The 16,044-nt window shown below is 41.7% G+C and overlaps 1 protein-coding gene across 2 annotated transcripts in view; it reads right to left on the bottom strand.

Annotated features, from left to right (window-relative positions):
• Nucleotides 1-16,044, bottom strand: part of VPS13A (vacuolar protein sorting 13 homolog A) — a 108,950-nt gene that overhangs the window by 44,046 nt on the left and 48,860 nt on the right. For both annotated transcript variants that reach the window (XM_082301604.1, XM_082301605.1), the window contains 7 exons: nt 7,221-7,345; nt 6,368-6,537; nt 5,564-5,784; nt 4,275-4,507; nt 1,823-1,915; nt 995-1,351; nt 120-221 (listed from right to left, as the gene is read on the bottom strand). In XM_082301604.1, the coding sequence (XP_082157730.1) occupies nt 120-221; nt 995-1,351; nt 1,823-1,915; nt 4,275-4,507; nt 5,564-5,784; nt 6,368-6,537; nt 7,221-7,345 (1,301 nt within the window). The remainder of the gene's footprint in view (nt 1-119; nt 222-994; nt 1,352-1,822; nt 1,916-4,274; nt 4,508-5,563; nt 5,785-6,367; nt 6,538-7,220; nt 7,346-16,044) is intronic.

Here is a 16,044-nt window from a genome sequence, read left to right as displayed (position 1 = left end):
GTGAAAAAACTCTCAGTAACCAACAAGAAAGAACAAAATTGTTAGATGAAAGGTGGAGAGCATTTGTTTCTTCTAAGGTACTGAAATGCAATATGTGAGTTCAGCTTTGGAAACTATACCTTGATTTCAAGAATCCATGGCTTGAATAAATCAGTCTTCTCAACTTCTAGCGGTTCAAGCAAAGGTTCCCACACGCCAAACATCTCGTTAAAATAATGTACCTATCAAAATCCAGAAAGCAGTTAGGAATTTACATAAAACTTAAATTAAAAATTCTGATTTACAAGTATATTAATTATTTTGGTAATCTAAAATATTCATAATCAGATTGCACTTTCAGCTGCCACCATAAGATGAAACAAACACATTAGAAAAATAAATGAGGCAGCAAAGTCTCTACTGCAAAGTCCCAGGTCCAAAAAAGTGGTAAAAATTGTGCCACTTAAAATATAATTTTGTCTTAAACAGTAGGCACTGGAATTCAAAAGCACTATAAATAAGGAAGAATCTACCTACAACAATCACTGAATTTTATGTCACTAATTTCCAAATATGAGTCAGTTTGGGTGTTTTATGAACAATAGTTGAACTACATTGTATTTTATAGAAACAACACATGATATATTCTATTGTAATTTTAACTTAAGATTATTAGAGAGTTTTAGCCCGTTGCCATTCCAACATTTAATACTGATGCAACAGGTTCTGATGCAAGTTCTTTAGGAACTTGCAAAGAGCGTAAATGTGAGGCTGCATAACACCAATTACTGTAGCATTAATTATCATTATATCTGAGGCATTAGATTTTCATTTTAATTTAACTATCTTAACACCTCATTCCGATCGTGCTCCCACAACACATACCTGTAGGAGTTTAGTCATCAAATATGAGGGTTATTTTTCTTTTCTTGTCTAAATAACATGTATATAACATTTAGACAGTGGGGTTTAGCACCCCAGAAAAACTCCGGTTTCTTTATGTAGGATTCCTCACCTCTAGCTCAAGATGAGAATGCAGGTTGATTAGAGTACTCCAGTTCTTGACTTCTCCAGCAAATGAGGACTTGGCTAAAAGCATTGGTACTGTTCTGTGCCCAACTCCAGCTTCAAGTGTTAGAAAAACAGATTCTATATTAATTTTCAATGACTCTCCTGTAGGAACCAGTTCAGTGGTTGGATTTTTATGTTCATTTTCATTTGTCTCTTCAAGAAACCACATTTTCAGATTTTTTATATCTTTCTTATTCCACAAGTCAGGAGGAATTTGACTAATCTCTTCTTCTGTTGTTTCTGCAGTTTGATAAAGGGCTGACGTAATAGTAATTACTGTGTTTATGATTATTGGTGAAACCTACAAATAAGAAATTGGAATAACTGGAAATGAGAATCTAGTACAGAAACAGCTACTTTCAGACACAAAAGTATAATGAGTATGTTACAATAACAAAACACTTGAGTTTTCTACAGGGCTCTCTTGTTTGAAAATAATTCCCTTCCACAAGCTATAGTTCAATCTTTTCAGATTTTCAGCCCCTATCTTATTTCCAGATGGAAGCTTTCTAAACTACATCATTCAATGATCTATCTGAACACTTCAAAACTTATCTCTGCACACCATGCCATTTCATAAAACACAGATTTCAAAGCTGAAGCATAGCGACACAGTTGTTCATTTTCAATTTTATTTGTTTTGACATGCTTAAACAGGTAAGTGGCCTAATGAAGAACAGGAACAATTCCCCACTTCAGTCATTCCTGAAGCAATTTCATAGCCTGCTGAGTGCGAAGTAGAAAACTAAAAACACAATAGACGTCTACTTACTTCTATTGTTAGAGATTTAATCGTTAGATCAGCTGTCTGTGGATTAGTACCCGATTGTTTCATTTCAAAGAAGAAGTCACAAGGCTGCAATACCTACACAATAAAGTAAAAACACATGTCATATAGAGAAAAAACTATTTTTAAAAACTTACTTTGAAATCATACACATAACAAGTACTGAAGAAAACTTACCATTATTTCATTCTTCAAAATTAAGAGAAACCTGAACACTAATAACATGTTGAAAGAAAAAAGTATCCAGAATTATCATTAAAGATTGAAATGTCAGCTACAGTAAAACACATTACACTTCAGTAACTCCACTTTTTAGGTAAAGTCTGCAGATGCCTTCAATGCACTGCACCACCATGCCTCTGACTTCTGAGGAGAACCAGTTTTTCAGTTGCAACACAGCAACAACACAGTTACAGTTTTCCTGAATAACAATATAACTTGGAATCACAACCACTCTGTTCCAACTTTGTTTGGCAGTCAGTCCCTGAACGTTTTAACTTGACGAAGTTTATCAAATCAGAGGTATGCTATAAACAAAATCAGTGCTATGTTATTAATAGAGCACTCAGATGTAATTAGACTCTACTGACACTGTTCAGGTATGAAAATTTGCTCTCCAATCCCTATCTAGGATAGTAAGTCTTTCAAAAACTATAATTTCAAACCATATTGATTTTGCAATCTTTTCTGACATCTCTTTCCATGTCTGCATCAGATGCTGGAGGCATAGATATACCCTGAATCAGTTTGACCACACTTTCCCCAAATGAATTTGATCTAACAGAAGCTTTTGTCCACAATATTATTTTATACTCTGTTGCTCAAATTACCTTTTTTTCTTACTCTTTATTATATTCAGGAATGAAAAATAACATATTCCTCTTTAGACCAACACACCTGTGAGAAATACACAAAAAACCCCTCATCATTGGTGCTATTTTTAATCTGGAGGTTAGTTTCCCAACTTGGCGTCTGGACAGGGCACTTGTGGATATGGTTTAGGAGTGACTATGGTAGTGCTGGGTTGACAGCTGGACTAAATGATCCTGAAGGTTTCTTTAAGTTTTGATAATTTTGTCATCAAAAGGATGAATTCATGTAACCCAATTACTTTACCAGACTAAAATTAGATTGTTTAGAAAACCTGGCTTCAGAGGTTTGCTTACACACGTTTTAAAAAGGAGCAGTTATGCTGCTACCTGCACGTAAAATCTATTTTTTTTTTTACTTTTCTCAAGAACTTTCTGAATCTTCCAAGGAAGGTACTGTTTTAAGCACTAAAACAAGTGTCCTATGACGTTTTTTTTCCCCTATCTATAGCACAAGCATCCTGTCAGATTCAGACCTTTTCCCTGTTCCTACAGTCTGAGATAAGAGATTCCATCAGAAGATATTCCTGTAAACTTGGGAACAAGGGAAAACTTGGTGTGAAGCCTTTCAATAGTTTTCTACAAAGAAAGTCACATTTATACCATGTTTGTCAACTACAAGAATGGATGTCAAACATCTTTGTATTGTGTTGGGGCTATCAGTGCCAAGTGCATCACCTTCTAAATGACTAGGTTAACATTTTAGTGCAATTAAAGATTGTGTACACCCAAGGAGTAAACTGAGCTGCTATGATTCTACCTGAAATTGAGATGAAGGGGAAGCCCCAGTCCTTTCTGCTTATAGCTTTGATCTTTCCTACATCACTCTGTAAGTAAGCAGGCATTAACAGAGAGCTGAAAACATTTGCTCTTCAAAATTCATCTGTGGTCTGAGGACATGTGTAACTGTTGGATATTTGAATTTTTTCTCTGATGCTAAAATATCATCACAGAGTTAACTGAGGTACAGTCTGCTGTAGAGGCAGAAAAGCTGAAAGAAGCTCCAGGAGTCAATGCACTTCCACCTGGCCAGTAACTAGCAAGTCTGATTTTCTTGCCAAAATATAAACAGGCAGCATTAATATAACAGATCTGTGGACCTTTACATAAAGGAATCGATGTACAACATACAGTAAGTAAACTATTTCATAATATGCACTTCCCATTTTTCTGTGACACTGTTATTCTCTTACATAGTTATTTAATACAAAGTTTTAGACTGATAGCATTCCAAATTTACTATACTGCATTTGAAATAGCATACACTTAAAAAATTCTATTTATTTGGGTTACGTGGGATATGAAAGATAATTAACATTTTACTCCTTGGGGCTCTTCATTGTACCTTGTCATACAAAGCAAACCCCAATTCCATAGATCAAGATGATGCTTTAGGCATATCAGATAAAACAGAATAAAATCAACAAAATGTTCACCACCAAATTTTACTCATATATCTGTAGTATACATTTTAATGAAGAATATTTCAAAAATACTTGTATTTTAGTAGTGTAACTTACACAGCACCTTTTAAATACACACAAACTCACCGTAGTGAGCAAACTCACCGTAGTAATGTTCCCTTTCCTTTCTTCTGGAAGAAATGGGCATGCTTTCATCTGTATCTCTTTAACAGCAGCTGTCATGTTGTACCTCTCAGGGCTATTTTTAATGAACATCTCACACTGTGTTGTAACCACCAACGCAGGAGCATCACCTCTTGTTAAATCAGCCACAAATACAATCTCTGGGTTTTTAACAACAATGTTCATTTCCATCGTAGATACAGGCTGCACAGGTGCTTCAGAAATATAAATTACATTAGTTTGATTGTTCAAAGATTACATTTCAATTATTTGCTTGTTGTCACTTAATTATTAATATTAATTTATAATTATTATACTTAATAATATTAATTACAGTAGTTATTTAATTCTTGTAACTTACAGGGGAGGCCTTAACTATTTAGGAGTAATATCTAGCATAACTAGTGTCAGCAAATTTGTAGATCCCTGCAACTGACTTATTTCTAGGCTCTTCATTGCAGGCACAAAACCATTTAATATCTAATTACTCTTGGGTACAACAAAAGATTCCACAAAGCTTCTCTGTCAAAATGAAAAGGGTAACAGTATCACCACTGTTATTATCTCTGACATTAACAAATTTATCAGCTTCACTCCATACCTACATCTGCCAACTCTGGTAAGAATGCAGCATTTACTGATGCTTAATGTAACCACTTGCAATAAAAATTCATATAAGACTTCCTTATCTGTTCAGACTTTGATCATGAGCAAATAATCATAACAGGCCTGGCTGAGAAGAACACAACTACAATATTTAGGGCACAGGAAAACACCACCAAAAAAGCAGGGACTTGCTTTGGCACACCTGAGGAGAAAAAAAAAGAGTATTTCCTGCTCGAATGGACCAGTTTTTGATGTCAGGTACTCAATCTAAAAATCTGTTTTCAGATGTACGAAGAAATGCACATCAGTGGACAAAAGAAATGACAACATTTCTAGGCAGCAATATCAGGCAGGCTGATTCCATGTGTAAGTGCAACACGCTTCATTATTCTTCCCATTTTATTTTAAACAGGCATTTTTATGTATCTTCTTTGCCTAGTAAGACAAGACTTCACTTGGAAACAAAGACTAAAGGTCATGAATCTATTTCCATGATGCAAAGAAAGCAACATCAATGGTTACAGGAAGCTGTTCTATACACATAAACATAGGAAATAGCATAAAAGGAGAATTATATTTTTTACAGAGTATTACAATTACAACCAAAATTAAGCTGATATTTAAATACAAATTTTAAACTATTTCCAGTATATACTGGTATATACCTTGGTCCTTTAAAGGTAATGACTGTTTGAGATTTCTCTGTGCAGCAGCACTCTCTGCATTAGCCTTTAGGAATATATCTGCTACAGTAATTAGAAACTCCATGCTTGCACAAAGGTATATCTCTTGAGCAATAACATCAAGAATAGTGCCATCTCTCCCCTGTTTGTAGTTTATATCCACCATAACTTTCTTTTCAAATCCATGTTTCATTTCCAGCATTCTGAAAGACAATTAAGGAGGCATTTAATGTAACAATAAAGAGCCAGCAACAAATACTGAAAAACACTCAAGATTCTCATCCCAGCTGCAATCCATTAACAAGACCGAATTTAAAAAGTAATACTAATGATTTTAAAACACGACCAATAAAAACACTAACACAAATTTTATATAACTTTAACTGGAATCCCATACACTGGCAACTAAGGGTGTTCATAATTTTTACAAGTCAAATGAACATAATTCCTCATTTACATATCAGAAGTACTACACTTTACTGAAGTTTGTTACTATTCATGAAACATCATCTGAGTCTTACTTAGCATTTCATTAAAGTGGAAAGTGGAATTGTTTTCTATGTGCATTTATTAGATTAATATTTAAAGTTCGGTTTATTTAATTTTTTGTATCTAGCATTTATATCGGTCTCATAAAGATATGTGGAACAAAAGGCAAGTAAGACACATAAATCCACAGTAACACGTACTTTAAGAACCCCTACACTAAAACAATTGAGGTTTTACCAGAATACTAATAAAATTAAAACATTTCTAATAAACAGTAAATTATGTAAAATTACAGACCTTGGTGTAGCCTTCTGGATTGATGGTCTTTTATCATCTAATGTACAGTTCGCCAGTTTGACTGAAGCATTCATTGAACCATCTGATAACATTTTCAGAGCAGCTGACATCAGAATTAATTTAAACTCTGCAAGCTTCAAAAGGTCATCTCTCTGATCCAAACTGTTAATCTGTTAAATCAAACATGTAGATTTGGTTACAGGTAGCAAAAATAATATATAGGTGTTATATACACAGTTTTATTCTAACTGATAATATTTTCAATAATAATAAATTAAATAAACCCACTACTAATTAAAAAGACAACCCCAATCAACAACATACAAGAGAAAACTTTCAAAGAGCAAAGCTTTACCCTTCTACCATCTTTCTAAAGCAACCTGTCATTAGTGAGAGATCTAAGTTTACAATTAATTACAAACTTCTAGTCAGAAATCTGGTGACAAGTTTTCTAAGTTTAAATCAAGATGAATATAAATGCATTCCTATTGACAAATTTAAGAATCTTTCTCCACAATTTTGTGTACACATCTCTACATGTGACTAATGAATATGTTTCATTCCTCTGCATTTTTTCCAAGCTGTATTTTAAATTAATATAAATTTTCATTAGATTTTTAGTCAGGTGACAGAAGATGCCACATATTATGTGCTACCACTGGTTATTCTATTTCCTGTAATATCTGCCAAACAATTTAGCTAAAACAGCTCTTCCATCATTTCCATCACATTTGTTATTATTGCTAGAACACACTTTCTCTGTCATAAATTAAGCTACTCTTGTTCAGCATTTCCAGGACGCTAGGCAACATGAAAGCTGCTGATTTCTCTTTGTAACCAAAATTATACTTACCTGTTTTGAATTTGGACTATACAACACTAAAGTCAGAGAGTCAAATCTGAAGTCCAGTTTTAGTGTTGTTTTTGTTTTCATAGGTGAATGCAATTCCACCACAGCTGATGTCACAACAGTTACACCTTTCACAAATCAGAAAAATGGTTAGTATTAAGAAAATTACCTGACTGCAAATAAGGAAAAAACCAAAACATCCTCACTTATGACCATAAAGACAGCAACTTCCCTTTTTCTCCACAGGTAAATCCATCTACACTTAGCATGTATGCATCATGCTTTATGTAACTACTTTTGACAAAATCACACAATGTTTGAGAATATAAAACACTCTGCTTACATATTCTAGATGCAGCTTTTACCATCTCCAAAACTTAAATGTACAATTTCCCCTTAATGTTACACAGTACTGTGTGCAAGACTCTTACAAAGAATACAAATTTACTTTAATCCTCATTTGTTTATCTGCCACATTTTTGCTGGTTTTTTGCATTTAATAAAGGAATGCAGCAAAAGATAGTTTTCTTAACTTTACTTGCTTTTGTTTTTAGTAGGTCCTGAACAGTCGATGGGCAATAACATGTATTGTTTAGGAACAACTTTCAGGGGTGTCATCATTACAACAGACAAACAGATCTAAATCTGAACAGCAACAAAACCAGCATACATAGGAAAGAGAACTTTCCAAACTTGGGATGTTACCAAATGTAGTCGACAGACCTTTAAGTGCTGCCTTGCATTATGGCCAGGAAAACAAGACAGTCCTTACATTACATGTCATGCTCAAAAACTCACTACAGTGGTCCAGTTGTTCCTATTCACTATCATTACCATCGGACATAGCTTAAACCACAGTGTCAAGATAAGAGATGCACTGGCAGTCAACTGACTGCCTCAGCCAATGAGGCACCTAGCGACAGCAGCAACAACAGCAGCAGTGCCTACAACTGCAGGGCAAATTACCTCAGAGAGCCTGGCAGGGGGTTCCCAGAGTCAGGGAAACCTAAGAGAGGGGAGAGACCTGGCAGGGACTAGAAGCTCTCATAAGTGAGGCCAATATTGTGAGGGCCTTGCCAGAGCAACTGAGAGAGATTTAAAGACTCTAGGGAGCATGAGCAACTTGGAGCACAGTGAAAAAGTGGGCAAACAGGACATGGCACATCAGAAGGATGTGGCACAGCACTTGCTGCAGCAGTTCATGTAGGAGGGCACAGTGACCGTCTCAGCTCTGGAGGAGAGCTCACCTGGTGCTTTACACCTACCCCATGAGAACAGACACAACAGTCATCTTCATAAAGCCAAAAGCCATTGCTTGTAGGAGCACAGCAACCCAGACCAAGCTTCCTCAGAAGCATGCAGCTGTCCAGGCCTGTGGCTGCAGGGAGTGTTTGAGCTTGACATTAGCACCAGAAGGCAGAAGAGACTACATGTGTGTGAAGTAGGACCAGGTGGATGACCTGCTGAGCATGGAGGCTGAGCTTAAAGAGGAAGTAGAGAGGCTGAAGAGTATCAGGGAGTGTGACAGAAAAACAGACTGGTGAAAATTCCTGAGAGAAATGCAGGAGATGGAAGCTCAGCACAAGTCAGAGGAACTCCAACACTTGTCATCAGAAGGAGGGGATCTAAAAGACAAGGGGGAAGTGGAAACAGGTCCCTGTTGGGGGCAGCAGGAGAGTCACCTCCCTTGCTTTCACAGGTAACCTTAGGAAATAAGTAGGAGGATCCAGAACTTGAGGGTGAAGCAACTGATAGTGAAGGTGAAGGTCTACTTTCACTACCTGGAGGGTTGCCCAGAGAAAGTCAGTCAACCAAATGCATCACAACTTCAGGTTAAAAAGAGAGAAAGAAGAGTAATTGTTACAGGTGACTCTCTTCTGAGGGCCCTGCATGCCAGCTGGACCCATCCCACAGGGAAGTCTGCTGCCTCCCTGGGGCTCAGGTACGAGATACTACTATGAGACGGGATCTGGAGCACAAGTTGTGTTCTCTTCTGTCCTGTCAAGAAAATCATGCAGACAAACACAGAATTGTGTTACCATCAGAATTTTGGTTTTGCTCATCATGGGTAATTTTATAAAACACTGAGCGTGCTGGCAACAAGCACAGTTGTCCTGTCTCAAAGGAGAAAAAGGATTTTAGCTCAGAAGTTAGCAGGGCTTGTTGAGAGAGCTTTAAACTAGATTTGAAGGGGAACGGGGACAGGGCCAGGCTTGACAGAGATAAGGTGCGGGAAGAGCAGAACTACAGTGATCACCCAAGCAGCAAAATAAGGCTTAAGAGGGAATATATTCAGCGAGTACAAGCATCCAAAGATGTAACTACAAGACAGACTATGGGGCATCCCTTTGCACAAATACTTCTATAAAGTGCCTGTACACCAATGCACACAGTATGGAGAACAAACAGGAGAAACAAGAAATGTGTGTGCAGTCAAAGGACTTTGGCATAATTGCAATTACAAAGATGTGGTGGGATAGCTCACAGGACTGGAATATTGTCATGAAGGGCTTTATTCTGTTTAGGAGAAACATTCGATGTGAGGATACACCTGGAATGTATCAAGCTCTGTCTTGCAGTGGATGATGAGCAAGTCAAAAGCTTATGGGTCAGGATAAAAGGGCAGACCAGTAGGGGTGACACTGATGCCATGAAGATTTTTTACCTTTTCTTTTATACCCGTTATACCTTTTATACAACTTCTGTATTCTTAGTGCTTTTTCCCTACATTCTTGGACTTATTTGTCAAGCTAAGAGTCTAAACATTTTAGAAGCTTCGTAGCTAGGGATCAGTGTACCCCAGACCCCAAGGTCCTCTCCAGAACACATTCTGTACACTAAGATAGAACCACCCAGGGGAAGACTCCTTGGGGAGGGGGGCTCACTCGAGCCTCTCATTGGGGAATCTTTGATAGATATGCTAATTAGTAAAACCTATAATGTTATACTAGATCTTTTGGGGCATACTGGGCGGGGTGCATTTCAATGTATATGACCTGGACATGTGCACCTAAGGATCCTTAAAATAAATACCAAGGTAAAAAATCCCTTTTCCCCTTCTAACCGTGTATGACTCTTGATTTTAAGACCAGGAAAAGGCATCAACACTTGTGGGTGTTTGTTACAGACCATCCGAGCAGGAGAAGGAAGTGGATGAGGCCTTCGACAGGTAGCACAAAGCAGCCTCAGAGTCACAGACACTGGTTCTTGTGGGGAACTTTAACTACCCTGACATCTGCTGCAGAACCAGCACTGTGAAACACAAACAGCCCAGGAGGTTCCTGAAAAGCACTGATCACAGCTTCCTGTCATGAACAGTGGAGGATCCCACAAGGAATGTTGTGCTGCCTGACTTCACACTAACAAACAAGGAAGGCCCTGTGGGGGATGTGAGGGTTGGGGCAGCCTTGGCTGGGTAGTGACCATGAGATTGTGGAGCTCTGTATTGGGCGAGAAGTGAACAGTGCAGCAAGTAAGACTGTAACCATGGACTTAAGGAGAGAGAACTTCAGCCACTTCAGGGAATTTTCTTGCAAGAATCCCACGCGAACAGGCCCTGCAGGGAAGAGAAGTTGACATTCAAGGATCACTTCCTCCAGGCTCAAGAACTAGCATCCCAATGCAGGCCAGCGAGCAAGATATCAGGCAAAGGGGCAAGACATCTCCATGGATGAAAAAAGAGCTTCTGCCACTATTCACACTTAAGGAGGAAATGCACAGGAGATGTAAGTGGGGTGAAGCTACTTGGAATGTGTATAGAAAGGTTGTCAGGGTAAGTTGAGACAATGAAGCCCAAGGCCTATCAGGAGTTAGTTCTGGCCAAGGATGTCAAGGACAACAAGAAGGCCCTCTTCAATAACAAAAGTAAAACTAAGGATAACGTAGGACCACTGCTAAATGGAGGGGGGTGTTACAATCCGGTTTAAACCCAGAAAAGCAAAGCAAGCTAAGTCTCTGAGCATAAACTGGAAAGAACTTAGAAGGTTCAAAATATTCCCAGAAATGAGATTAAAACCGAATGAGGTTAGATGTTGTTGCCAAAAAATGGATGTATTTTATTTAATAGTAAAAGAAGCAAAGAGAAGGGAAGAGAAAACAAAGAGAGAAAGAAAAAGAAGTGTGCATGGGGGGGTGGGGGAACAGAGAGAGATGACAGAGAGATGGAAGCGGATCACCCATCCGAGCGTCCCAGTGACATCTCCTTGCTCCCCTCCATCCGGTCTGCTGGTGCTGAGGGTCCCCCGTCGCCGCCGTGGCCACGCCGCTACACACTGTCACACGCCACGTCACACTGTCACACGCCACGTCACACTGCCACACGCCACGTCACACTGCCACACGCCACGTCACACTGTCACACGCCACGTCACACTGCCACACGCCACGTCACACTGTCACACGCCACGTCACACTGCCACACGCCACGTCACACTGCCACACGCCACGTCACGCTGCCACACGCCACGTCACACTGCCACACGCCACGTCACACTGTCACACGCCACGTCACGCTGCCACACGCCATGTCACGCTGCCACACGCCACGTCACGCTGCCACACGCCACGTCACGCTGCCACACGCCACGTCACGCTGCCACACGCCACGTCACACTGCCACACGCCATGTCACGCTGTCACACTGCCACACGCCGCTACACGCTGCCACACGCCACGTCACACTGCCACACGCCACGTCACGCTGCCACACGCCACGTCACGCTGCCACACGCCACGTCACGCTGCCACACGCCACGTCACGCTGCCACACGCCGCTACACGCTGCCACACGCCATGTCACACTGCCACACGTCATGTCACGCTGCCACACGCCACCACACGCCAAAGAGTGCAGAATTCCGCGGATTCATATACACTTCGGGCCAGGTGGGAACACCCACGTGCCTCCCTTGCAGGGGCCAGCTTGACACTGTCCCTTGCAACACTGAGGGTCTGTTGCGTCATCTCTGGGGCTCCGGTGCTCAGTCTGGGGACCCTTTTGAGGGGGGCCCCTGTGATGGGCCATGTCACCCCCTCCTGCTGTGGATAAGCTCCCCCCCGCCCCCAGTGAGGACCCCTCAGCTGGGCTCCTCTGCACAGTGGAGGATGGGCAGTCACTGCACCTCTGACCAGAGGCTTTTCCAAGATACCCAAAGCCTCTCCTCCCTCCCCCCGTTGGTGCGAGGGTCTGTTCGAGCCTGGCAGCTGATAGCCCTGGGGCTGTGGTCCTCATCTTGGAGGTGTTCAGCCTGTGCTCAGTGAATGTCCCCAGCCCTGAGTTGTTACTTTATCTTATCTTCATCAGCGAGCAGTGTCAGGCCTCAGCCAGGGCTCCATTCAGGGTGTGGTAGTCTTCTCTGCAGCTTTTGTAATAGTTTTAAAAAGTCCTTTAAGAAAATGTTTAAGTCATAAAATATAATATTTCAGTCTCTGACAAGGGGACACTGGTAACAGAAGAAGCAGAGGAATTACTGAATGTCTTCTTTCCATCAGTTTTCACTGACAAGACCAGCCCTCAGGAATCTCTGACCCAAGAGGCCAGAGTAAAGGAATCTTGGAAGGAAGCCTTTCCCTTGGTCAAGGAGGATTGAGTTAGAGAACACCTATGCAATCCTGACATCCACAAGACCATGGGCCCTGATGGGATACATTTATGAGTGCTGAGAGAGCTGACAGCACACAATCATCTTTGAAAGGCTGTGGCAGTTAGGAGTGATGCCTGAGGACTGGAAGGAACTAAATGTCATCCCGGTCTTCAAAAACGGCATGAAACAAGGAACTACCAGCAAGTCAGCCTCACTTCAGTCCCTGCAAACATGATGGAGGGCCTCACTCTGGAGGCCATCTCTTCCATCCCCATGGAAGACAGGAGTAGTCAGCATGGATTCACCTAGGGGGAATCATGCTTGACCAACCTGAATGCCTTCTACAATGAAGTAACTACCTGGATGCATGAGTTAAGAGCCCTGGATATTGTCTACCTTGACTCGAACAAGACTTTCAGTAATGCCTCTCACAACATCCTCACAGGCAAACTCAGCAAGCGTTGCCTGGATCAGTGGACAGTGAGGTGGACAGGGCAGAAAGTTATGGACACGAAGTTCCAAACAGAACTTCTTTACTGCACAGATGACCACACATTGGAACAGATTGCCCAGAGAGGTTGTGAAGTCTCCCTCACTGGAGATTTTCAAGAACTGTTTGCATACAATCCTGTGCCATGTGCTCTGGGATGACCCTGCTTCAGCAAGGAGGTTGGACTAGACATCCCCCTGTGGTCTCTTCCAACATGACCCATTCTGTGATTCTGTGAGATCCTCTAGACTGATTCAGCCCCCTGATTATTACCCACTTCTGTTTGTACAGGCTGGCAATGATGAGGTTGAGGGAAAAAGTCCTACGACAATTAGAAAGGACTTCAGGATGACTGAAGTTCAGGTTGAAGGCACAGGAGCATAAGGTGGTGTTTTCCTTGACCCCATCAGTAGCAGGGAAGAATGCTGAAATGAACAAGAGAACCCACCTGATGAACACGTTGCTTAAAGGCTGGTGACATCAGTGGAATTCTGTCTTTTTTTGACCAAGGACGAGTTGCTGTAATACCAGGACTGCTGGGGACAGATGAGATTCTGGCTTTAAACCAGACTTACTTTAGATGGGACTAAGACCAGGCTCACTGAAAATGGGCCTAGGGGTGGGATGCCAGGGTTAGGGGTAAAATCAGTAGCCCAGCTGAAGTGCATCTACACCAATGCACAACAAACAGGAGGAGCTGGAGGCCACTGTGCAGCAGGAAAGCAATGACAGAAATGTGGTGGGATGACCAGTGCTGCACTGAATGGCTACAAGCCCTTCAGAAGGGACAGGCAAGGAAGGAGAGGTGGTGAGGTGGCTCTGTACATTAGGAAGTGTTTTGACTGTACAGAGCTCAAGGATAGTGATGAGAAGGTTGAGTGCCTATGGGTGACAATGAGGGGGAAAGCCAAAAAGGCAGGTATCCTGGTGGGAGTCTGATATAGACCACCCAACCAGGATGAGGAGGTGGATGAACTATTCTATGATCAGCTGGCTGATGTTTCATGATTGTCGTGAAATCATGGGAAATTTTAACCTGCCAGATGTCTGCTGAAAATTTTAACCTGCCAGATGTCTGCTGGAAATTCAACACAGTGGAGAGGAGGCAGTCTAGGAGATTCCTGGAGTGTGTGAAGGTAACTTCCCAACACAGCTGGGAAGTGAGCCTACCAGGGGAGCTGCCCTGCTGGATCTGCTGCTTACAAACAGAGAAGGGCTGGTGGGAGAGACACTGTGGTCAGAGCCATCTTGAGCACAGAGACCATGACACAAGAGTTTTCAATAGTCAGGGGTGTCAACAAAACCTTGGACTTCCAAAGTGCAGACTTTGTCCTGTTCAGGACACTGGTTCAGACAGTGCGTTGGCAATAAAGCCCTTAAAACCAAAGGGGTCCAAGAAGTCTAGATGTACCTTAAGAAGGAAATCTTATAGGCAGAGATCAGACTGTCTCTATGTGCTGGCTTGGCTGAATAGGGAGGAACTCAGGGGTAAAAATCAAAGTTTATGACCTTTGAAAGAAGGAGCAGGCAACTGGAAGAAGAGAAAAAGGATGTTGTTGAGTCATGTAGAGAGAAAATTAGCAAGGTTAAAATTCACCTAGAACTCAATCTGGTTACTGCTGTGAAGGAAAATAAAAAGTGTTTTTACAAATACATTAACAGCAAAGAGCAGGCAAAGGAAAAATCTCCACCCTTTATTGGATGCGGATGCCACCAAGGATGAGGAAAAGACTGAGATACTTCAACCTTTCTTTACCTCAGTCCTTAAGAGTAAAAATGGTTATTCTCTGGGCAACTGGCCCCCTGAGCTGATAGACAGGGTCAGGGAGCAGAAGAGACCTGGAGCAGAAGAGACCTGATGCAATACATGAGGAAGTAATTAGTGACTGCTGTGCCACTTAGACACTCACAAGTCTATGGGACCAGATGGGATTCAACCTAGAGTGATGATGGAGCTGGCAGAGCAGCTCACCAAGTCACGCACTCTCCATCATTTAACATGAGTCCTGGTTAACTGGAGAGGTCCCAGATGAGTGGAGGTTGGCCAATGTCACACCCATCTACAAAAGAAAGATCCAGGGAACTACAAGCCTGTCAGGCTGGCCTCAGTGCTGGGGAAGGGTAGGGAGCAGAATATCTTGAGTGCAATCACATGGCACAAACTGGACAACTAAGGGATCAGGTCCAGGCAGAATGGTTTCAGAATGGGTTTAGGAAAGGCAGGTCCTGCTTGACCAACCTGATCTCCTTTTTTGACCAGGTGACTCATCTAGTGAAAGAGAGAAAGGCTGTGGATGTTGATTACATGTATGTTAGGGCAGTCCTTGACACCTTCTCCCACAGAATTATCCTGGAGAAGCTGGCACACCACAGCTTGGACAGGTGCTCTCTTTGCTGGTTAAGAACTGGCTGGATGGTTGGATCCAGAGAGTGGCAGTGAATAGAACTATATCCAGTTGGTGGCCGTCACCAGTGGTGTTCTCCAGGGCTCAGTACTGGGACCAGTTCTGTTTAAAAACTTTATCAAGGATTTGGACAAGGGGATCAAATGCCCCTCAGTTAGTTCACAGGTAACAACAAGTTTGGCACGGGTGTCAATATGCTGGAGGGCTGGAAGGCTCTGCAGGTGAGTCTGCACAGGCTGGATCGATGGGCTGAGGCCAACGGCCAATGGAGGTTCAACAAGGTGAAATGCCATGTGTCCTGCACTTGGATCACAACAACCTCAGGCAGTGCAACAGGCTGGGGGCAAAGT

Source organism: Coloeus monedula (assembly GCF_965178545.1).
Source record: "Coloeus monedula genome assembly, chromosome: Z".
Lineage (NCBI taxonomy): Eukaryota > Metazoa > Chordata > Aves > Passeriformes > Corvidae > Coloeus > Coloeus monedula.
This window is presented reverse-complemented; position numbering and strand designations above follow the sequence as displayed.